The sequence below is a fragment of the Bos mutus genome, chromosome 2, assembly GCF_027580195.1.
Source record: "Bos mutus isolate GX-2022 chromosome 2, NWIPB_WYAK_1.1, whole genome shotgun sequence".
In the NCBI taxonomy this organism is placed as follows: domain Eukaryota; kingdom Metazoa; phylum Chordata; class Mammalia; order Artiodactyla; family Bovidae; genus Bos; species Bos mutus.
Window position 1 is genome coordinate 44,881,969 of NC_091618.1, and position 26,820 is coordinate 44,908,788.

General features: G+C 35.1%; 1 protein-coding gene across 1 annotated transcript in view; it reads right to left on the bottom strand.

Annotated features, from left to right (window-relative positions):
- Positions 1-26,820, bottom strand: part of BMPR2 (bone morphogenetic protein receptor type 2) — a 151,743-nt gene that overhangs the window by 46,132 nt on the left and 78,791 nt on the right. The window contains exons 2-3 of the mRNA XM_005904256.3: positions 14,311-14,481; positions 12,649-12,819 (exon numbers count right to left, since the gene is read on the bottom strand). Coding sequence (XP_005904318.2) covers positions 12,649-12,819; positions 14,311-14,481 — 342 coding nt within the window. The remainder of the gene's footprint in view (positions 1-12,648; positions 12,820-14,310; positions 14,482-26,820) is intronic.

Consider the following 26,820-nt stretch of genomic DNA (forward strand, 5'->3'; position numbering starts at 1 on the left):
ACTGTAGCCTACAAGGCTCTCCATCCACGGGATTTTCCAGGCAAGAGTACTGGAGTGGGGTGCCGTTTCCTTCTCCAGGGGATCTTCCCAACCCAGAGATCGAACCTGGGTCTCCTGCATTGCAGGCACACGCTTTACCCTCTAAGCCACCAGGGATGGGGCAGAGGTAAATACGTCTTATTGGACAGTTTATATGTAATTAGCACCATTCAGAAAACCATCCTTAATACATATCTAAAACCTTAATTTACCTATTTCATGATTTCCAAACTATTTCCTCATCCCTCAAAGCACCTACCATGTTATCTGACAATTCTTTAAAAGGGACCTTTGAAACAGCACAGCTGGTCTTCCATGAAAAGATCATCAGCTCATCCATCATTGATTATTCCCACTCACACTGTTTATAGATATTTGCTCAGTTCCTACAAACCCCACTCCTCAGATAGTGAGAGAAGGGTGGTAAAGTGACACAATACCTAGGGCAGTGATGAAGCCAAAGTGGAGTTTAGAAAAACTGTGGCTGGTACTGTACTATTCTCCAACACAGACACTTCTCTTTCTTATGTCCTCAACTCTCCCTTTTTACAATTTGTCTTTTTATCTTTCCTTCTCTTTTACATTCCTTTATTTTCCCTGAACATATTTTTGTCTGCAAACTTGTCTTAAAGGCACTGACATGTCCTGCTTGAACTATAAAAATAGCTCGGCCCCGAAGAATTGATGCTTTTGAACTGTGCTGCTGAAGAAGACTCTTGAGAGTCCCTTGAACTACAAGGAGATTAAACCAGTCCATCCTAAGAAATTAGTCCTGAATATTCAATGGAAGGACTGATGCTGAATCTGACTTGGCCACCCGATGCGAAGAACTGATTCACTGGAAAAGACCCTGATGCTGGGAAAGACTGAGGTCAGGAGGAGACGGGGATGACAGAGCATGAGATGGTTGAATGGCATCAATGACTCGATGGACATGACTTTGAGCAAGCTCTGGGAGTTGGTGATGGACAGGGAAGCCTGGAGTGCTGCAGTCCATGGAGTCACAAAGAGTGGGACATGACTGAGCGACTGAACTGAACTGTCCCACTTAGAAGCACTAATGAAAGTAAGAAGTTGTAGTTTCACCACAACTCTACCTAGGTTTTCTAACAAAAGCAAAAGATATTTATCATATAATCTCTGTGAGATAAAAACAATTTACGTTTTTATAAATATCTTAGTATTTTATCAAATTGGAAAGCAAGACATATTACTCTTTAAATGAGTGACTTGTTTAGTAGCTCTTAATCCTTTGACAGATCCACTTCAAGAATCATCAATGAAAAATACCAACCTAATTTTTTAAAAGTATTGATCTGTACAGTAACTAATAGGCTATTTTAAAGTAAGAACAAAATCACCTAACTAGAGTATCTGTAGTAAAAGCTAGCAGAGTGAAAATAATTTTGATTTATACCACTTGTGGGTATATTTTGGATGTCCATTCTTATATGCAACAGATTTTATTTTAAAAGGAGTGAGGAATTTATTAGGGAAAAAAAGAGCTGGTACTAAATATATAGGTGCTAAAGAAATTTTCCTTTTAAGTTTAGAAAGTAACTCTTCTTGGTTTCTAAAAGTCTCTCTTGCTGTAACAAATATATTGACATTCTCCTATGGTCTCATGATAGATGGAATGTACTTCCCCACCTGTTGATATTGAATTTGGCTACGTGACTTACGTGGACAACAGAAGGCTGGCAAATATATAAAACTAACAGAGATCTAAAATATGCTTGGGCAATTCTATTTGAGCTCTCTGTGATCAACTAGCCCATTCTGAGTAAAATGCTGCCCCTTTATCCTGAGCCCCAGACAGCGAAGGCCTGAACTGACCCTACATCCTGAACCTGAGTACAGCCTGTATCAGGCAAATCCAGCAGATCTTCAAGAATGGTGATCGTAATAAATGCTTGTTGATAAGGCCAGTGAACTCAGAGGTGGCTTACTGAAGAAGTATTATTGGCAACAGTTGACAAATAAATAAGTACACCTTCTACTGTAACATATTAAATAAATGTGTGCAATATATACAACTTTTGGTTATCTAAAAATTAGACATTTAGGAATAGTTTAGAAAAAAATATTTTTCTACTTTTACCTGTTTTTCTCATAATTATAGACATATTAACATACAAACAAGAGGCTATATAAGAAATGCCTATAACCCTGCTATTAACTACAGACTGAACTATTAAAACTGGAAAAATCAATGGTATTTGTTTATTTAAAACACAGCACTTTGGTTGTTTTCTGGAGTAAGACATGTAATACTCTCCAAAGATCAACATTTTATTTAACTTTTGTGAGCTTCAGATTTGCAAGACGAAAAGAGATCTGGAGACTGGTTGAATAACAATACTGAACAGAACTATACACTTAAAAATGGTTAAGATGGTCAATTTTATGTTACGTGTATGTTACCACAATTAAAACAAAACCACTCTACGAGGATAGTTCTCACTTTTTTCAAAGTTAACATTTTATTTTTAAAATCCAGGACATATACATATACATAAAGACCAGAACTCAGTAACATAATTTCTAGTAGTTATAAAAATGTTTTACAGATACTATTAGCATTTATTTCAGTATATTTTTAGTCTATGATAAAGGAAATAATAAGCTCAATTTCCTTTTCCTTCACTTCCAAGCAACGACCTCTGGTCAGCAGTTCTGGCAGCTAGAAATACCACGTGACTTGCTAGGTTGAAGGGCACTAAGATGTGTCTGATTGATTTTTTAAAAAAGGAAAATAAGTGATCCTCTACTTAATAAAATGCACTGTGGCAGACAAAATCGTCCCCAAATTAGCATGGAGGAACTCAGGACAGATAGAAAAAGAGAAGTCCTTACAGTGAAATAATTGTAAACAACTCTTTTAAATATATGTATAAATTTCTATTGGGAAAAAAAATGCAAAAATCTCTCTTAAAATCACACATAAAAATCAGCAGGCAAAATTCTTTTCCATGGTAACAACAGCAACAAAAACCAAAAAACAAAGAATAACAAAAAAAAAAACAAAAACAGCCAGAAAAAAACGCTCCATAAATTCTGAAACAGAAAGCCTAAATTTTGAATTGAACATTAGGCTTTTAATCTCTGTGCCAATATTAGTAGAAACTGAAATTAAAGAATGCCATCTTTTATTGCCATTTGCAGCACGGAAGGAGCTAGTGATGATCATACTAAGTAAATTAAGTCAGAAAGACAAATATTGTATCACTTGTATGTGGAATCTAAAAAATAATACAAATGAACTTATTTACAAGACAGAAACAGACTCACCGATGTGGAAAACAAACTTATGGTTACCAAAGGGGAAGGGGGGTTATAAATTAGGAGTATGGGATTAACAGATACACACTATACATAAAATAGATAAACGACAAAGATTTACTGTACAGCATAGGGAACTATATTCAATACCTTGTAATAAACTATAATGGAAAATAATCTGAAAAAGAATATAAATATATGACTATATATAAACATATAATCAAATCACTTTGTGTATACCTGAAACCAGAATTGTAAATCAACTACTGTTCAATTAAAAAAAAAAAAAAGCCACTTTTCTCCATCATAAAACACTTCAAAATTGGGGTCAATAGGATACATATAACCATTTAAACATTACTTTCTCATAACTTTAAACCAATAGATCTGTTGGGTAAGCCATTTTCACCAAGCTATGTCAGTCTTTCTTTCTATCAATTGATTTTTAATTAATGTAACAAATTATTCAACATCTTGAAATACAGAAGAATAACTAGAAAAAAATAGGGATATGTAATGGAAAAGACTGAGGTCTTGTGGATGTAGCCTTTAATGTAGGATTAAAAGGTAACTGAAATAACTGGCAAGAATATGAAAAAAAATTTTAATTTTAAAAAATTAGTTAAGCCTTTATAGTAGTTAGTAAATAATTGAAAGAAAAAAAGGGAAAGCCAAAAAATGGTCCAGTGATCAACATATTAGGGTGACTACATCTCCATGCTACTATCCAACATTTTATATCAAAAGGACAAGAAATAACAAGTGTTGGTGAAGTGCTGAGAAAAGAACACGCTGTGTGCTGTTAGTGGAAATGAAAATTGGTGCAGCTACTGTGGAAAACAGTATGGAGTTTCCTGAAAATATTAAAACTAGAAGTAACATATGACACAGCAACTCCACTTCTGGATACTTATGTTTGAAGAAAATGAAAACATCTACTCAAAAAGATACATGCACCCCATGCTCACTGCAGCATTATTTTCAATAGCCAAGATATGGAAACAACTTAAGCATCTACTGATGAATGTATGGATAAAAAAAAATGTGGCATAGGTGTATAAACACACACACACACACATACATATTCACCATAAAAAAGGAAGGAAATCTATTTGCAACAACATGGATGCACACTTGAGGGCATTGTGCAAGATAAAATGAATCAGACAGAGAAAGAAATACCATATGACCTTTTATGTGGAATATTAAAACAAAAACAGAACCCGCCGGCCAATGTAGGTAGGTGTAAGAGACACAGGTTCAATCTCTGGATAGGGAAGATACCCTGGAGGAGGAAAAGGCAACACACTCCAGTATTTTTGCCTGGAGAATCCCATGGACAGAAGAGCCTGGTGGGCTATGTTCCACAGGGTCACAAAGAGTTGGACACAACTTGAAGTGACTCACCATGCACGCATAGAGAATGTCAAGATTACTATAAAGATTATGTTGAACATATGAAACTAAATACAATGTTATATATGTCAATAATATCTCAATTTTTAAAAACCAACGTATTATTTTAAAGACAGCTGCTATACAAACCACAACTGGTTTTGAGACAGGCTGGAACCTGGGACCTTTTGCTGCAGGGCCTGCAACTAGACCAGTGTCTCTTCAAGCAACAAAATACAAACAAACCAAAAGGGCCTTAAAAATAACCGCATGCATTCACAGATGGGGCAAATTATGAATAAGAAGATACAAAAAAAGATGAAAAACCTAACTGCCACTTCTGAGGAGGCAGGAGCAAAAGCAGGGTACTGCAAGTGACCCCTGTACATAGCGCCACCGATGGGATGAGTAAGCCACCCCATTACTCCCCTGGCCGGACTTGTGGACCCACCCCTAAAAGGGACCAGTTCCCATCCTTCGACCCTCAGGGAAGGAGCAAGGCAACATTTTACTTATTTTCACTCCCTCCTGCTGTAACAGAAGTCCCAATAAAGCCTTGCCTGAATTTCGTGTCTGGCCTCTTATTAATTTCTACTGATAAAAGAGTCCTGTAACCCAGTTTCATCTTGGCTTTGGATGTGCTGGAAAATTTTCATGTATCTATAACTCTACTTTTTATGATATGCTGGCATCTGAAACCACTAAATATTTATGGATTTAAGAATAATGAGTTCTTCCATATGAAAAGATGCAAAAAGTTCTCAGTAATCAAAGAGATACAACAAGAAAATGAAGCCCAGTTAGTGCAGGCCAACAGGTACAGAACACGTATGGACATGGAAATCATAAAAGACAAGAAAATTTATTGTAGTTATTGAAATGAAGACATGGAAATTATTTCTTGATCAATATCCACATTTGTATCTCAGAAGACGTTTATTTTTAAATATCAGTCTATTCTTTTTTAGAGTTAGGGTCAAGTTGATAAACATGGAATGGGATGGACTTTCAATGGCAGCAATGGTAGCAAAACTTCAGAATCAAAACTGTCTGATCAAGAACATATAATATGTATAAATAGAATCTTGTTACTATAGCATTATAGTCGATTATATTCTTACCAGGGGGCTTCCCTCATGGCTCAGTGGTCAAGAATCTGCCTACCAATACACTTGGGTGCGATCCCTGGGTGGGGAAGATCCCTTGGAGAAGGAAATAGCAACCCACTTCAGTATTCTTGCCTGGAAAATCTCATGGGCAGAGGAGCCTGGAGGGCTACAGTTCATGGGGTCACAAACAGTCAGACACGACTGAACAACTAAACAACAACTACAGCATTAAAGAATTAATATTTTCTACAGGAATGCATTCCTCTATTTCTTTTGTGCCACCTCTTCTCCACTAATATTTTTTTAACATTTTAATTTATTTATTTTTACTTGAAGGATAATTGCTTTACAACATTGTGTTGGTTTCTGCCATACATCAACATGAATCAGCCATAGGTATACATACGCCCCCTCCCTTTTGAACCTCTCTCCCACCTCCCACCCGTCTAGGTTATCACAGAGCCCGGTTTGAGCTCCCTGAGTCATACAACAAATTCACACTGGCAAACTATTTTACATATGGTAGTGTATATGGTAGTGTATTATGTCTAATAATATTTTTAGTAAGTATAAAAAGGAACGGCATATTTTGTTTTGATTCTTACTAAAATGCATCATGAAGTATTAAGCATAAAAAAATTTTAAGACATTCTTATTACCCATTTTCTGTCTACTCAATTGCTTTAATGCTGCCACAGAAGCAGTAAAAACCGAAAAAAATCACTATAAATTCACAATAGCTAAAAACCTACCTGTGGCCCTATGCCAATGTCAGTGTCTCTGAATGTAGGCTTTCATTTCTAGCTTAGTGTGAGATAAAGACATTTGCTGCCAGATGCTGAAATTAGAATTTCTAATCTTAACAAACAGCACAGCATAAATTAGAATTTCTTAAACACAGCATTAGATGCAGTTCAATCTTTATTTTTTTTTGCAGTTTAATCTTTATTATCAACCTGATCTAACCATCAACTTAATGAATAACATACATAAAAGAAAAGTATTCTACATTTTTATACTGATTTTCATCCAAGAACTTCCAATACTAAACACAGTGAATAAAGTTTAATTCTTTTAAATGACAAATTTTTGCCTGCTTTTCTACTAACTTAATTATCTTGTTTATAGTTAGGGAGGTTAATTATACCAATTCCAGAAGTGTTATCAAGAAACTTTTCTAAAATAACTGCAAATACTGCATTAATTATATACTTCTTTCAAACTCTTGGAATTTACAAACACATGAAAGGTGAACTGAGGGTCTAAGAAAATAAAAGAATACTGTAGATACAAATTCATTTACTTAAAAGACTGGCTTTCTTTTTAAACAGAGTAAGTACCACAAAGTCCCTCATAGTTGGAAAAAACTCAATACAGTTCACTTTCCTAAAGTGTCAGACTTTGTAGGTGCTACATGGACATATATTAGTGAAGTTTCTTTCTTTCTTTTTGTCTGGTTATTATAAAATAAAATCTCAACTTGGTGACAGTTTAATTCTATTACCTCACAAACTTTGCTATTCTCTTCTTTAACACAAAGAAAGCAAGCCTGAAGTTTCAGACAATTTGATAAGCAACAATATCTAGCTAATTAATTTACTTTCAACTTATTTACAATTAAATAAGTAATTTTTAAAATTTATTTATTGAAGGATAATTGCTTTACAGATGTTTTCCATCAGACCTCAACATGAATCAGCCATAGGTATACATATATCCGCTTCCTTTTGAATCTCTCTCCCATCTCCTACCCCATCCCTCTAGGTTGATACAGAGCCCGTTTGAGTTTCCTGAGCCATACTGCAAATTCCCGAATTCCTGATGTCTATCAATTTTACATATAAGTTCCATGTTACTCTTTCCATACATCTCACCCTCTGCTCCCCTCTCCCCATGTCCATAAGTCTATTCTCTATGTCTGTTTCTCCACTGCTGTCCTGTAAATAAATTCGTCAGTACCATTTTTCTAGATTTGGTATATGTGTGTTAGAATATGATATTTATCTTTCTCCTTCTGACTCACTTCATTCTGTATAATAGGTTCTAGGTTCATCCACCTCATCAGAACAGACTCAAATGCGTTCCCTTTTTTTTCATGCTGTTTTTTTTTTTACATTTTTTTTTAATTGAAGGATAATCGTTTTATAGAATTTTGTTGTTTTCTGTCTAAATGTATTTCCTTTTATGGCTGAGTAATATTCCATTGTGTATATGTACCAAAACTCCTTTATCCATTCATCTATCGATGGACATCTAGGTTGCTTCCATGTTCTGGCACCACTGTAAATAGTGCTGCAATAAACAATAGGATACATCTGTCTTTGTCAATTTTGGTTTTCTCAGGGTTTATGCCTAGGAGTGGGATTCCTGGGTCATATGGTGGTTTTATTCCTAGTTTTTAAAGTAATCTCCATACCATCTTCCATAGTGGCTATATCAGTTTACATTCCCACCAACAGTGCAAAAGCATTCCCTTTTCTCCACACCCTCTCCAGCACTTACTGTTTGTAGACTTTTTGATGATGGCCATTCTGACTGGTGTGAGGTGATATAAATAAGTGATTTTAAAGTTCTTCTTTCTTATAATACTTACAACACCTTCTACTTACCATACTGGCTTTCCATTTACAGTTGATGAGAAATTTCCTTTAAAGTACTTGTAAGTATTTTTTAATGAGATGATACAAAGAAAAATAGATGTCCTTGAATTTGGGGAAAAAGTCATAAGCATGCTCAAAAAAATCTTTTCATTCTACCAAATGAATGAACAAACAAGTATTAATTTGTCTGCATTTGTGTGTAGAGAATAATGGTTAAGGATAACTGAGTATGGACAGTAATGGTTAAAACTAATAGAAAGTAATGTTTGGTAACACATACTCTGGAGTTAAAACATCTGGTCTGTAATCTTGGCTCTACCACTTACTAGCTGTGTAACTTGGTAAATTATGTATCTGTGCCTCAGTGTTATCCATGTGAAACAAGAATGTAACAGGAACCATTTCATATGTTTCTGTAAGGGTTAAATGTAAATGCTTAATGCATACAGAGCCCTTAATGAGTACTCAAAAAATGTTATTTAGCTAGTTTCAATTTCCCTATGTAATAAAGGCCTGGAGTCCCTTTAATATGTTTACTGAAACTGCTCTATCAATTGTATAATCCTGATAGACTGAATTGAAATTTTATTAGTAGATGTATCCTATCTGAAAAAAACATTTTCTAAAAATCTAAAGTTTACTGCAAGTAATATTTTAAGAAGCAATACTCATTGAATAACTATCTAACACTAATGTCTTAAGGCCAAAAGGAAATAGAATTAAGATCAGCATATGCAGATTGGGGAAGGAAACAAAGTACATCAAAAGTAAACCTATCATACTGGGCACAAAACATGGACGGTTTCCTAAGAGAAAGGAAAGGGCCACAGAAAAGGAGATCTTGAGGGAAGAAGAGTACCTAATCTTCCTGAAATCCATAACTGTGTCTAGAACCAGGTTTACTTATATTAATGCATAAACAGGTACAGAACTACTGGATACTGTTTTTTAAGATTCTCATACTTTCTCATTTTTAAAATACAAATAGTCAGAATCAGGTACCCATTCCCTTAAAAGAGACAAACAATTGAAACAGACTTAGTAGTATTAGAGAAAAATCTTTGAAAAAAGTGACTGAGGAGCAAAGATCTACATGAGTTATCAATCAATCCATATATCTCCTTATCTCTAGCCAGTTTTATTTTGGAGAATTATCCGATAATGTGACTCAGTCTAAACACATGCTAAATGTTGCCAACAACCCAAGATCAGGGGTTACAGCAAAATATCTGACATGCATTTCTAAATATCAGAAGCTATTTTTCTTTTCTTTTTCAACGGTAATAATTCAACATATAGAAACATACATATGGAAAACTATACTTCAGATGCTGTGATTGGAGGAAAAATGCTTGAGACCAAAGAGCTAGCGTCCTAACTAGCTAGAAATCATTGGTGATCTATAGTCCAAATAGAATGTTAATTTTTATGGCATATAACAATGCTCATACAACTTTTTTCAACATTAATAATTAACTGCTGGTATTTAATTATTTTAAAACAGACATTTCACTTATGCCTCAACAAAAGCATCAGTGGACTTCCTATTCCACTAAATTTTTTAGGAACCAGTCACACTTAACTTACAGCTGATATTCCTGTAACTTTTTACCTATTATTATATTGGTAGACAATAAATGTCAAATGTTAATATTTCGGACCCCAAACCAAAAAAAATTTAACCTTTAAATTAGAGGTTATGTTAAACTTACAAAAACTTATATAAGAAGGGGAAGAAGGGGATGACAGAGGATGAGATAGTTGGATGGCATCACTGACTCGATAGATAAGAGTTTGGGCAAACTCTGGGAGTTGGTGATGGACAGGAAGACTGGCATGCTGCAGTCCATGGGGTCACGAACAGTTGGACACGACTGAGCAACTGAACTGACATTTTTAAGGGAAACAAACTCCCTTTTTGTAACAGAACATCCTTAATTTATGACCTGCCTGATTTACCTTTGTGATTAGATTCAGGATATGCATTCTTGGTTGAAATACAGTACTGTATTAGCACATTGTGTCCTCAGGGTATCATGGATGTCCATCTGCCCTTCATTAATGACACTATTAATACTTGTCTAAGGTACTGTCCAATTTTCTCACTCCATAATTACTAATTTTCCCTTGCAATATATGTTGGAGAAATTCTAAACTCAAATACCCTCTGTCTTTACTGACTGCCCCCTAGATTTGAGATCATTTGATGATTCTTGCCTGACCCAATACTTGGAATGATAGCTGCATAATGATAATTTTCTAACTTCTCGATTTACCACTTGGCATTCTACTATAAACAACTGCCCTATCTTCTCTCTCTCTGCTATCAACAGAGAACTAATTCATTTTCCCTCCAAAGGTTTATAACTTAATACTGTAGTTTTTTAGCACTACAAGGATCTCAAATGTAGCTCATGGAAGGATCCTTCAAGCTGATTACTGTGACAAGTCTCCATTCTTTGAGGGGGTACCTCTTTCCTTACTTTCTAGTGTTACAAGATGTTGCAGGCTTATTTTGTACCTATATTGCACCAATCCTAGAATAAGTCATTTTTCCAAGGAGCCCAAGTTTCATTGACTGAGGAGTCATCAGTTCAGTTCAGTTTAGTTGCTCAGTTGTGTCTGACTCTTGGTGACCAGATGGACTGCAACACACTAGACTTCCCTGTCCATCACCAACTCCCAGAGCTTGCTCAAACGGTGTCCATTGAGTCAGTGATGCCATCCAACCATCTCTCCCTCTTGAATCAGGTGGCCAAAGTACTGGAGCTTCAGCTTCAGCATCTGTCCTTCCAATGAATATTCAGGACTGATTTTCTTTAGGATTTACTGGTTTGATCTCCTTGCTGAGTGTTTATATGAAATATAACTGGCTTCATTTGCTTTCAGTTTGGAATTGTGGGGAGTCATAGTAGAAACTAAATCTGTGTGTTATGTACACTTATAGTTACCGGAGTGCTTTTGTTTCTTGTCAACAAACAAAGGTAAGAAATATATTTAGGTAGGTATGTATGTATACACACACAAATACACACACACACACACACACACACAGCTTCATATAAATGCATATAACACATATATGTGGATATTTTTAAAGGCATATGTCCCTAATGATATTTTAAACTACAATCTATTCACATAGGATTCTCTTTTATTTCCACATCTATAACTATGTTTCCTTATTTCCTTCAGTGAGAACAAGAGATTCCAAGAATATCAACACCTACATTCATTTTCTTAATCCTATAATACAAATATATCTACAACTTCAGAACTGCTTTGTCGACACTACTGAATATAAAATCTTCTAAAGAGATTAGTATTTATTTGCAATTACCCCCACTATCTCTTACATCACATCTTGCATCAAAGAGTATATACAGTCAAATACCATTTTAGTAACATGCTTAGTTCTTTCGTTTCCCCTTAAGTGTGATTACAATGTTTATGTGAAATACAGCTGGGCTCATTTGCTTTGAGTTTGGAATTGCACCCCCTTCCCATCCTTAATGACTTAGTTATACTTTTACACACACAGATTAGCAACAGGACTCCAAAATTCAAAACTACATGCATAAAGCTATGTTCAGAGGGCTCTTTTTCCCTGTATCCTTTTTGCTCCATTCCCTCCAACCCTTGTAAGTAACCAACATTACTGTTTTCTGGTTTATCCTTTCTTCACTTCTTTTTGTAATGATAAGCTTTCTGTTTTACATAAAAGACAGCATATTGTATAAGCTTATTACACACCTAACATTACCTCCAAATATAGCTTTAAAATTAGTACTCCATTACACGTACATACCATAGTGGATTTCAATCAATCTTCTATTCTTAGGCTTTTACGTGGTTTCAATACTATGCAGTTACACACAACACTGCAACGGATACTTTATGCATATGCATTTAATACTGTTGGGGGTATGTCTTCAAAGATCAATATCCCACAAATGGGAGTGCTGGGTAAAAAGTAGGCACACATGTTGTATTCTTAATATTGTCACTCCCTTCAAAATATAGTTAGAAAGTATTATATTTTGATTCATATCTTGGAAATCCTGGTGTACCTTTTTTCGATTTCAGCCATTAGCTAGATGCACTCTCATTATGCTGGAACTCTCTCCCTTTTACTTTGGCCAAACTGGAATATTTGTATAATTTAAATTCTGAAACTCTTTGGAGAAAGGAATTTTCAGGAAAAAGTATGTTACTTTACTCACTGAGTGGTGTTGTGTCTGGAGGTGGAAAATTCTCAGTAAAGTTGACATTACACAAGTCTGTGCTACAGCAGCAGAACCGGTATGTTCCATTCTGAATTGAGGGTGGGGTGGTAGTTACTACACATTCTTCATAGTGACACTCCTGGGGATCACCAATGTGAGACCAACATCCTACAAGTAGATATTAATGTAAACAAGTTAAGAGTCTGCAGGATTAGAAAGAACTAAAAGGAAAACAACAAACAAATTGCAAACAATGTGATGGAGTACAAATAAGTTATAAAACTCTCTTGCAAACCAAAAAGAAACCACATTTTTTTAAATAACAGAAAAAGGTAGAGCATAAAAAGGCATTTGTGGGAGGAAAAAGCCATTAATAAAATGTTTCACATCATAATTAATCGAAGAATTTATTATTAAAACATCTATAGGAATACTTTTTTATCTATTAAACTGTTCTGGTTTTTAAAATAATGATATATAATGATAACAAGGATTCAGTAATACTCTCATACAGTGCTGGAGGGAATGTAAACATATACAACATTTTTAGAAAGTTACATAGTAGTTTTTATGAAGAGCCTTAAAATATTCATGTTTGATAATCTAAAAATTGTACTTCAAGAAGTCTATTCCATATGTATGGTTAAGGCCTTCTGCTGTTCACCTGAAACTACCGCGACATTGTTAATCAGCTATATACCAATACAAAATACTTTTGGTGTTTAGAAAAAATAAAGTAGAAGTCTGTTCTGGGGATTCCCTAGTAGCTTAGGTGGGAAAGAATCTGACTGCCAATGCAGGAGACACAGGTTCGATCCCTGATCCGGGAGGATCCTGCATGACACAGGCAACTAAGCACATGAGCCACAACTACTGAACCTGTGCTCTCTGAGTCCATGCTGCACAGCAGAAGCCACCGCGATGAGAAGCCCAACGCACTGCAACAGTGAGCGGGAGCCCCCGCTCACTGAAACTAGAGAAAAGCCCATGCACCGCAAAGGAAACTCAATGCAGTCATAAATAACATTTTTTTAAAAAAGGTCTATTTGAGATACAAAGAATTATGTTCAAAGATATTCACTGAAGCATTATATTACAATGAAAACTGGACAACAACATAATGTCCAACAAAAGAGTAATGTGTAAGTAAACTGAGATACATGTATACAATGAAATACTATATAGATGTTGAAGGTGTTCTCAAAGAATAGTTAAAGATAGGAAAATATCCATGATATAATTGAAAATGGGAAAACTGTATATTAAATTTTTTATATAGTATTACCATAATTTGGAAAAAAAATTACACAAACATATAACATAGGAGTACAAATGTAGTACCTGAAGGGAATAAACCAATGTAGTTTAAAAAAATTTTTATAGGTATGGAATTGTAGACATTTATTCTCTTACAGTTTTCTGTATTTTCTAAACTTCATAGAATGTCATTATATTATTAACATTGTAATAACATACTATTAAAATAAGCTAAAAATCAATTACCCTTTGTAAATTTGGAGCTTGTTTGGGCATACATACATGAATACATACTTTTAAATGTACTGTTCTCCTGCAGTGTTATACTCTATCTCCATGCCCTTTTTAGATAATCTTCAATTGTATGAAACAGTGATTTCAGGTAAGAAAAGTATTACTTGCCTTGTTTTACCAGATTGATGTCCCCTTTTGATTTCTCCCAAAGGCCATAGCAGGTGCTACCTTTTGAGCATAATATTGTTCCGTTTTCATGAGAGATTCTACTTTCACCTATCCCAAGGTCTTGTTGATATGGATCTTTAAATGCACAGAGACGTTCTTGATTCTGAGAAGCTAAAACAAAGGGAAAAATGACAAACTCGTTATATGATAATCTTTGCAAAAAATTATTACAAAAGCCTTTATAGTCTTTTTGAAAGCCACTTTAAATTTCCCTACTAAATTCCTAACAAGGTGTGGGTAACTGAGAAATTTTATACATATTTAGTAATATTTTCTATTAGTTTGTTAACTTCCTGAATACACATTTCTCAAAAGCAATACCCTCTTATACAAATTATTCTCATCACTCTATGGAATATTAATGTCTGAATTAACAAATATCATCAGAAAAATGTCTATGCTCTAAATTATTAAAAATTAAAAATAAAGAAATCAACAAACCTAGAAGGCTGAATAATTTTTGGAAATTCTACAGTATCCCCTTCTACCATATTTTACAGCAAATTGTAAAACGCTAAACCTAATATCATTAGCCATATTAAACTAAGGACGAGGACTGACTGCAAATGGATACATGATTTTTATCTGGACTATTCCAAAATTACATGTGGTAATGTCTGCACAGCTTTTTAAAATTTATCAGAAAAAAAAATAACTCTTCACTTAAAATGACTGAATTTCATGCTATTATATAAATTATACCTTAATAAACCTGTTTTTAAATATTAAGCCTATCAGTGGTCAAAAAGAAAATGATTTTCCATTATTAAAAATATCAATAAAATAGCCAGAAAAAGAAATGCTTAATAATCCCTTATACTAAAGGTCACCCGAATGTATTTTCAATGCCAGTCAAGCTTTCTCCATATACATAATCGATTTAACTAATCTCAGCACATTTGCCACATAATTTATCAGCTAACAAACATTTACCAACACTGCTGAGACTACCAAAGAAGTAAATGGTCATCAAAAGCAACGGCTGATCTTTATTTGGTTTCATAAAGCAGACACTCCTAATGGTTTGACTAGCTAGTAGCCAGGCTCTTCTGTCCATGGAATTTTCTAGGCAATTAATACTGGAGTGGGTTGCCATTTCCTACTCCAGGGGGATCTTCCTAACCCAAGAATCAAATCCGTGTCTCCTGGGTTGACAAGTGAATTCTTTAGCACTACACCACCTGGGAAGCCCATGTTAGCACTAAAGACGATCTATTAAAATAATGTTTCTTATACAAAACTAAGGACCAAACCCTAGAAAAGAAATGAAAGACCAACAACTGTGGGCTCAAGTCCATTCAGAAACACAGACCTGCCATATTTATTACAACAGACCACATTCAAAGTACTGGGCTAAGTAAATAGGGGATTTATAAGTAGATAATATAGAGTTCCACCCCTCAAGCATCTTAAAGTCTACTTGGAGACAGAGAGTAATTACTTAAAAAAAACACAAAAGTGATTTCCACAATTAAAAATTACCTCAGGCAGTCTTCTAGAAGATATCCACTAATACCAAATAAATGGCCAGAAAATACAGTATATCTTTTCATAAAAACTAATCTTAAGACATTAGCCTGATTATAATTCTACCATATTTTACCATAAATAGTCACATATTCAAATTCCTTTAATGACAAACATTTATATTATCTTGCATATTGAATATCAATATTTCCTTAGATATACCCTAATTTGCAAACTTTCACAAATAGGAAAAGGAGTACGTCAAGGCTGTATATTGTCACCCTGCTTATTTAACTTATATGCAGAGTACATCATGAGAAATGCTGGACTGGAAGAAACACAAGCTGGAATCAAGATTGCTGGGAGAAATATCAATAACCTCAGATATGCAGATGACACCACCCTTATGGCAGAAAGTGAAGAGGAACTAAAAAGCCTCTTCATCAAATTTAAAGAGGAGAGTGAAAAAGTTGGCTTAAAGCTCAACATTCAGAAAATGAAGATCATGGCATCTGGTCCCATCACTTCATGGGAAATAGATGGGGAAACAGTGGAAACAGTGTCAGACTTTATTTTTTGGGGCTCCAAAATCACTGCAGATGGTGACTGCAGCCATGAAATTAAAAGACGCTTACTCCTTGGAAGGAAAGTTATGACCAACCTAGATAGCATATTCAAAAGCAGAGACATTACTTTGCCAACAAAGGTCTGTCTAGTCAAGGCTATGGTTTTTCCAGTGGTCATGTATGGATGTGAGAGTTGGACTGTGAAGAAGGCTGAGTGCCGAAGACTTGATGCTTTTGAACCAGGGTGTTGGAGAAGACTCTTGAGTCCCTTGGACTGCAAGGAGATCTAACCAGTCCATTCTGAAGGAGATCAGCCCTGGGATTTCTTTGGAAGGAATGATGGTAAAGCTGAAACTCCAGTACTTCGGCCACCTCATGCAAAGAGTTGACTCATTGGAAAAGACTCTGATGCTGGGAGGGATTGGGGGCAGGAGGAGAAGGGGACGACAGAGGATGAGATGGCTAGATGGCATCACTGACTCGATGGATGCAAGTCTGGGTGAACTCCAGGAGTTGGTGATGGACAGGCAGGCCTGGCGTGCTGCGATTCATGGGGTCGCAAAGAGTCGGACACGACTGAGCGACTGAACTGAACAAATTACTATTAAGATCAAAATAAAATATATCTCTACATATAAAGTACATACAGCACAGAGACTGATACTTAAAAGATGTAAACTAAAAAGAAAATTCTATAATATAGATCTTTCAAAAAAGCATGCCTATTTTAACTCCCTATCCCCGTTTCTTGATTAAAGTTAAAGGCTCCTTAGCTACTACCACTTGCTGAAATTATATAACCTACTCTGCTTCCCTTTTTGTCATTATTGTTAGAAATTTTGCCATTATTGTTAGAAAGGTCAGAATGAATTTATAAACTAAACATCTCTAGTTTTTCACAACCAAGATAATCGATTTTTTCTCCTCCTCTTCTGTTCTTATCCATTTTGTCTAGAATTTTGTATTGAATATTGAGTTGATGAATAGGGATCTAACCATATCTGGAAGTAGAATTAAATGCCTTATTTACTTTAAAAATAAAAAGAAAATGAATATTATCATGAAATGACACAAAATAAAACTTTTTCCTCTTCCTGGATTTCTTTTACAATAGAAAAGCAGCAAAAGGCATGAGCATAACGGCATAAATTTTTAGTGCCATTATTAAATAATTCAATGAATGAAACCTAGAAGACTCCTTATAGAGAAAGACAATAAACAAATCCAATCTCTTCTATGTTTCCCTCTCTCTTCGTCCCAATATCATCAAAGCAATAAAGGTACAAATGTAGGTACACTGAATCGTACCTTTATTGTCTCTCAGTTTTCACTGATTTTTTTCTTAAAATTACTTCAGCCTGGACTCCCCTGGTGTTTTAGTGACTAAGAATCCACCTGCCAATGCACAGGACACGAGTTTGATCCCTGGTCAGGAAGATCCCACATGTCCCGGAGCAGATAAGCCCAGAAGCCTCAACTACTGCACCCATCTGAGGCAACTACTGAAGCCCATAAGCTCTACAGCCCACGCTCCACAACAGAGAAGCCACCACAATGAGAAACTCCCAACGAAGAACAGGCCCTGATCACCACAACTAAAGAAAGCCCGCACGCAGCACTGATGACCCAGTACAGCCTAAATAAAAAAGTCTAATTAGTATAGGGAAAATCTACTTTGCTATTTTAAGAATAACTCTTTCAAATTTTGATTCAGCAAATTACCATATAAAATAAAGATGTCTAGCAAATCACCTTTTGCTCAAATAAAAAAAAAAAGAAATCCGTTTCATAAAAGAGTGCTTATAGCTTTTTAAATGCTATTTGTTGGAATGTTTCAGCAGTATCTCTATAGAAAGTTTTGGATTCTTCATAAATCATGTAGGCAAAAAAGGCATGAAATAAACAGTATTATCAGAAAGTCTAGCCTAGCATTATACTGTCACATACAGAGACCTGATTATTTACATGTGGTTTTCTAAATTTATCAACAGCTTGGCAAATCTTGATCAGTTGAATATAGTCAATTAGCTCTCTTAAGAGACATCCTTAACCAAGTACTGTGATTAGACATGAGTCTTTTAAAAATTGCTCTCCTCATTTTAAAGAGGTGATATTTGGTTGTAATAAGCACTAAAACAATTTTGATTAACTTAACTATGTTAAAATGCAAATAGTCACATCCAAAGTGCTAACAGAGATATCTTCATAAAAGATAAAGTGGACCATGCTTAAAATCTATTAGCTCCCTGAAGTTGCTAGAATGAAATTCAAGCACTTCATTTAGCATTGAAGGCCATTTATAATTAAGACCCAATAGGAACATGACCAATTTTGTGGGCCCTAGGAACTTTTGTTTTCATGGGACCTTTCCTCCATTAAAAAGTATACTTTATAACTGCATTGGGAGAAAAACATTAACACTAAATATCAGAACATTTTCTTTAACAATAAACTTCATTTTTTTCCTTCTGATTTTAAAACAAATTAAAACATTCTCATGGGCCTGCAAAAATACTATGGGCCCTGGATTCTATGCCTTCTGTGCCTAACAGGTAAGTCAGCCCTAGGACTCAATCTACTACTTGCCATTCATGCTATTTCTCCATTCTTCACTTTCCACCACATGAATATGCCAAGGGCTTTTACACATAATATACCCAATATCCAGAATGCCATTTTTGATGCTCTGCTTTAGCATTATATGGTACTATATTTTATCAATTTAACATACATATCTTCCCCACCAAGCAGGAGGGTGACTTCACTTGTTCCCAGAGTCAGATTAGATTTACATAACTCATTTTGTATACCATAAATCCCCAACAGTGTTAAGGGCAGTTTTCATATCTACATGAATTATACTTAATATCATATTCCCACTCAAAGATTATATATCTAGGCAATAATCATCCAGTCCTTTGACCATGAAACTACAAATGAAGCAATAAAGATACTATTAGTATAAAGACAACATATACTATTTCGCTCCATATACATATAAAATTGAAAATAAAGTAAACATTTTCTGTTTACATAAGCTTCCTGGGATCTGCATTTGCTAATCATATGCAGCATTTAATTTCCAGGAACAGGTGTGGCATGTCTAGAATACTCAGCTGTCTTACATTTCCCACTCTGTGACATAACACTATCAAGAATGCAGGGTATAAAGGTATGGCATAGTTTCATCATGTCAGCATGAGTTAACTGTCATTACAGACATAAATCAGCATCATTATGCTTACACTGAAAAATACTACCCACTTGCTTTTATGAGGGAAGAAAAGAAAGGAAAAAAAGGCTGTACTGAAAATATTAACTCTATGTGTACTCAGTCATGTCTGATTCTTTGAAAACCCATGGACTGTATAGCCCAATAAGCTCCTCTGTCCATGGAATTTTCCAGGCAAGAATCTTGGGAGCGGGTTGCCATTTCTTCCTCCAGGGGATCTTCCCCAGTGACTCGAACCTGTGTCTCCTACATTGACAGATTCTTTACCACTGCATCACCTGGGAAGTAAAACTATTAACTATTTGCCCTTTTAAAACAAACAAATACTATCATATTATTTGACCTTTCATGAAAATATATTCATGATTACTTATATGTTTCAAAGACAAAAGTTTTTGAATGATTTTATGTTAGATTTTTTACTTTTAAATATCAATATATCCATAGGTAATTGAAAAGAAATACAGGGAAGAGAATTTGATTTGTAAACTAGGTTCCCACTTCTCCATTCTTTGGCCACTGAATAAAATGTATGCTAGTCCAGTCTAGAAAAGAAAAAGAAAAATAGAGAGTAGTCCAATCCCTCTCTCATCAATGCACACATCCCACCCACACAATCACTATACAGTAGTAACAAAACCAAGAGATCAATATTAGCATAATCCACAGAGTTTAATCATATTTTATCAACAATACATGTACCTATCTGTGTGAGAAAAAATTTAAGCAATTTTGTCATATACTATCACAATCAAAACATTCAACTGTATTATCACTCTCATGTTAACCCTTTAAAATCATGATCCCTTCGTCCCCCATTCCTAATCAATAGTAACCACTAACCTGCTCTCCAACTCAATGATTGATATTTCACAGGTGTTCATATAGTACATATTCTTTAGAGACTGACTTTTTTCACTGAGAAAAATTCCTTGAGGTTCACCCAATTTGCTGCATGAATCAATAGTGAATTACTTTTTATGTAGTAGCATTTCATGATGTAGATGAGATGTACAATCTGTTTAATTTTTCATCTTATGACGCTTATGGGGTAGTTTTCAGGTTTTTTTGGCTATTAGAAATAAAACTGTTATGAACATTTGTATATATGTTCAATTTTATCAGGATTTTTGTTTACAGTAAAATAAGATTAAAGTCCTAGAAAAATAAAGTATGACATCAGCAAAAAAGAAACTTGACACTAAGACCATGTGCTCTACCAACAAAATACACTGCACCCCATTATATACATTAAAAGCTTATTTCAGAGCATTCAAAAATCTCTAACCTCTGTTAACCAAGTAGTTCTAGTATGGGGAGAACTGGGTTGTGCTATGGGATCTTGGTCTAAAGAACCATTCGTGTAGTATACTCTTTATATGTATATGTATAAATACAAGGTACTTATGGCACAAAGTCTTTAAGATGAGAGATTCCAGTTTGGGGATGCTGGTGTTTAAAGGAAGCCTAGTTCTTTGTAACAAAGTCCAACAAATACGGCAGAGCTCTGTCCCTTTGATGCCTGGACACCCAGAGCCCTTTAATGTGGAAGCCTCTGCTGGTGAGCTTTTCCTAGAAATACAAGAATAACACTGATCCATCCATCTTTATTTCCTTTTCCTACATTAAAAACAGACACATGGCAAATAAATTTTCAAATTAAAAGAATGTGACTCTAAAACAAAACAAAAAAAAAAAAAAAAAGAATGTGACTCTAACATGAAAATTCAAATTAAAACTGCAATGAATGATAAAATTCAATATCCATTTAAGACAAAAACTTCAACAAAGTAGATATAGAATGAATGCACCTCAACATAATTAAGCCCATATATGACAAATCACAACTAACAAAATACTCAATGGTGAAAAGCTGAAACCTTTTCCTTTAATATCAGGAACTAAGACAAGGATGCCTACTTGACACTTCTATTCAACACTGTATTCACAGTCCTAATCAAAGCAATTAGGCAAGAAAATAAAATAGAAAGCATCCAAAATGTGAAGAAAGAAGTAAAACTGTCACTATTTGCAGATGATATATTATATATAGAAAACCCTAAAGATTCCACCAAAAAACCAAAACCTATGAGAACTAGTGAATGAATTCAGTAAAGTTGCAGGACACAATTCTAACAGACTGAAATCTGCAGGGCTTCTACATACTAAGAGCGAACAAACAGAAAAATGAAGAAAACAATCCCATTCACAGTTGCATCAAAACGAGTAAAATGGCTTGTGATAAATTTAACCAAGGAAGTGAAAGACCTATACTCAGAAAATGTAAAAAAAATGCAAAGAAATCCATTTATCAGTGCTCATGGATTGGAAGAATTAGTATTATCAAAATGTCCATACTACCAAGCAACCTACAGATTCTATGCAATTCCTATCAAAATAACAATAGCATTTTTCACAGAACTAGAATAAATAATTCTAAATCTACATAGAAATACAAAATGCCTCAATAAACAAAACAATCTTGAAAAAGAACAAAGCTGAAAGTAACAAATTCCCTAATTTCAAACTATATTACAAAAGTATAATAATCTGAACAGTATGATACTGCCACAAAAAGAGATACAGAGATCAAAAGAACAGAACAGCAAGCCCAGAAATAAACCCAGGCTTATATGCTCAATCAATATAAGCCAAAGGAGGCAAGAATATTCAATGGTTACAGTCTCTTAAATAAATGGTGCTGGGAAAACTAGACAATGGAATGCAAAAGAATGAAATTGGACCACTTTTTTACATCATACACAAAAACAAACTCAAAAGGGGATACGGAATTAAATCTAAGATTGAAACTATAAAACTCTCAGAAGAAATCATAGGCAGTAAGCTCTTAGGCATTAATCTTAATATTTTTGGGGTATATCTCCTCAGGCAAGGGAAACAAAAGCAAAAATAATCAAATGGGATAATATCAAACTAAAAAGCTTTTGCACTGCAAAGGAAACCATCAACAGAATGAAAAATCAACCTACTTAGTGGGAGAAGATATTTGTAACTCCAATAAGGAGCTGACATCCAAAGTATATAATGACCTCATTCAACTCATAAGAAACTGTGAAAAATTCTTAAGGAGATGGGACTACCAGACCACCTTACCTGCCTCCTGAGAAACCTGTATGCCAGTCAAGAAGCAACAGTTAGAACCAGACATGGAACAATGGACTGGTTTAAAACGGGGAAAGAATTACATCAAGGCTGTAAATTGTCACCCTGCTTATTTAACTTATATGCAGAGTACATCATGTGAAATGGCAGGCTGGATGAATCACAAGCTGAAATCAAGGTTGCCAGGAGAAATATCAACAATCTCAGACGTGCAGATGATACCATCCTAATGGTAGAAAGAAGAGGAACTAAAGAGCCTCTTGATGAAGGTGAAAGAGGAGACTGAAAAAGCTGGCTTAAACTCAGCATTCAAAAAACGAAGATCACGGCATCCAGTCCCATCACTACATGGCAAATAGATGAGGGAAAAAATGGAAACAGTGACAGACTTCATCTTCTGGGGCTCCAAAATAATTGCAGATGGTGTCTGCAATTAAATCGCATTAATTTAATGAAATTAAAAGACACTTGCACCTTGCAAGAAAAGCTATGACAAACCTAGACAGCACATTAAAAAGCAGAGACATCACTTTGCCAACAAAGGCCCATACAGTCAAAGCTATGGTTTTTTCAGCAATCATATATGGATGTAAGAGTTGGACCACAAAGAAGACTGAACACTAAAGAATTGATGCTTTCAAACTGTAGTGCTAGAGAAGACTTGAGAGTCCCCTATACCGCAAGGAGATCAGAGTCAATCCTAAAGGAAATCAACCCTGAACATTCACTGGAAGGACTGGTGCTGAAGCTGAAGCTACAAAACTCTGGCCACATGATGCAAAGGGTCAACTCATTAGAAAAGACTCTGATGCTGGGAAAGACTGAAGGCAGGAGGACAAGGGACAACAGAGAATAACTGACTCAATGAACATGAGTTTGAGCAAACTTTAGGAGAAGGCAATGGCAACCCACTCCAGTACTCTTGCCTGGAAAATCCCATGGACGGAGGAGCCTGGTAGGCTGTAGTCCATGGGGTCACTAGGAGTCAGACAGGACTGAGCGACTTCACTTTCACTTTTCACTTTCATGTATTGGAGAAGGAAATGGCAACCCACTCCAGTGTTCTTGCCTGGAGAATCCCAGGGACAGAGAGCCTGGTGGGCTGCCGTCTATGGGGTCGCACAGAGTCAGATACAACTGAAGCGACTTAGCAGCAGCAGCAGCAGCAGGGATATGGTGAAGGACAGGAAAAGCCTGACATGCTGCAGTCCACCTGGTCAAAGAATCAAACACAACTTAGCAACTGAACAACAACATTCAACTCAATACCCCTCACCCCACCAAAAACCCCAAACAACACAATTAAAAAATGGGCACATGTACATCTGTGGCTGATTCATGTCAATGTATGGCAAAAACTATCACATATTGTAAAGTAATTAGCCTCCAATTAAATTAATTTTTAAAAATGGGCAGAAGACCTGAATAGATATTTTTTTCAAAGGCATACAGACGGCAAACAGGCACATGAAAAGATGCTACATGTCAGCAGTTGTCAGGAAAACACAAATCATAACCCTTATGAGACAGACACCTCACACCTGTCAGACTATTCTCAAAAAGACAACAAAGAACAAGTACTGATGAAGATGTGGGGAAAAGGAAACCATTGTACACAGTGGGAATACAAATTGGTGCAGTTACTACAGAAAACGGTAGGAGGTTCCTCAAAAAATTACAAATAGAACTACTATACAAGATAGAGATTCAACTTCTGTTTATCTGGAGAAAATGAAAACACTAATTTGAAAAACTATAAGTACCCCTAGGTTCACTGTGGCATTATTTATAATAGCTAATATATGGAAGCAATTTAAGTACCCATCAATTTAGATGTGATGTTTATATACACACAATGGATATACAAGAAAAATAAGATGTGGTTTATATATACACAATGGAATATTATTCAGATATAAAAAAAAGAATGAAATCTTGCTAATTGGAACAACATGCATGGATTTAGAGGGTATCACACTAAGTGGAATAAGTCAGAGATATACCATGTGATTCTACTTTTCACATGTGGAATAAGCAAAGAGATAAACAGAACAAAACAGAAACAGCTCCGTAGACACAGATAACAAATTGGTGGTTTCCAGAAGGATGGAGGATGGTGGGGTGGGATATCTAGGTAAAGGAGATTAAGAGGTATAAACTTATAATTGTAAAATAAACACATCATGGTGCTGTAATATACAGTATAGGGATTACAGCTAATAATATTGCAGTAATTGCAGTAATATTGCAGTATGGTGACAGACAGTAGCTGGATTTATCATGTGATCATTTCATAATGTATAAAAAATACCCAATCACTATGTTATACACCTGAAATTAATATAATATTGCATGTCAATTATAACTCATCTTTCTTAAAACCATGAATGAAAAAAATTTTAACTACCATGAGATACTATTGCACACCTATTAGAATGACTAAAATTTTAAAACAACAAAACAAAAAACTCCTGACAGTATCAAGTACTGATCAGGGTGCTGACACAGATGGGACATATGCTTACCAATTAACTTAGCAGTCCCATTCCCTGATACCTACAGATACTGATATAAATGTAATGAAAATCTATGTTCACACAAAAATCTTTATGTGAATACTTATTGTGATTTTACTTATAGCCACATAAAACTATTTATAACCCAAATGTACCTCAACTGAAAACCAGATAAACAAAAACGTCTCAGCAATAAAAAAGGAATGAACTATTGACATGAGAAAGAACATGAATGAATTTCAAATACATGATTCTAAATGACAGAAGCCAGACTAAAAAAGCTGTATACTATTTGATGTATTACATGACATTTTAGAAAGGTAAAATTACAGGAACGGAGAAGAGATTACTGGTTACCAGAGCCCTGATGGGAGCAGGAGGGAGTAACTGATTATGGTGGTACTGAAAGAGTATTTCTAAGGGGTAGAAATGTTCTGTATCTTAATTGGGGTGGTAGTTAACATGATTATGTACTTGTCAAACTTCACAGAACTGTATAACCAAAAGAGAAAATTTCACTTAAGGAAATTTAAAACTAAACCTTAAAAATAATTTGGTACAGATAATTTTTGAATATGTATTAGTAGATAAATATATTAATTCCTTTTTAAATTCCAATTTGAATTCTAAAAAGGGATGTCTCTACATTACAAGAATTAAAGTAAATTAACCCCAAAATCTCTTCAATTTCATGAAGGCTGACAGAGGTGAAGAAGCTGCAGAAGAAGAGTTTGAAGTGAGCAGAAGTTGGTTCATAAGATTTAAGGAAAGAAGTCATCTTCTCAACATAAAAGTGCAGTGAAGTAGCAAGTACCAATGTAGAGGCTGTACCAAGTTACTCAGGAGATCTAGCTAAGATATTAATAATTAAGGAAGGTGGCTACACTAAACAACAGATATTTTTAATGCAGATGATGAAACAGACCTGTGCTGAAAGAAGATGCCACCTAAGACTCTGAGCTAGAGAAGTCAATGCCAGTTTTCAAAGCTTCAAAGGACAGGCTGACTCTCTTGTTAGGAGTTAATACAGCTGGTGACTTGATGTTGAAGCCAATGTTCATTTACCATTCTGAAAATCCTGGGGCTCTTAAGAATTATGCTAAATCTACTTTGCCTGTGCTCTATAAATGGAACAACAAAGCCTGGATGACAGTACATCTGTTTACAACATGGTTTATTGAGGATCTTAAGCCCACTGTTTGGACCTACTGCTCAGGAAGAATCCTTTCAAAACATTACAGCTCACTCACAGTGCACCTGGTTACCCAAGAGCTCTTAAGGTGTTGTACAAAGAGATTAATGCTGTTTCCATGCCTGCTAACACAACATCCATTCTGCAGACCAAAGATCAAAGTGACATTTCAACTTTCAAGTCTTATTTAAGAAATACATTTTGTAAGGGTATACTGGCATAGATAGTGATCTCTCTGACAGATATGCACAAAGTCAATTTAAAACCTTCTGGAAAGGATTCACCATTCTGGATGCCATTAAAAACATTTGTGATTCATGGAAAGAGGTCAAAAATTTCAACAGGAGATTGGAA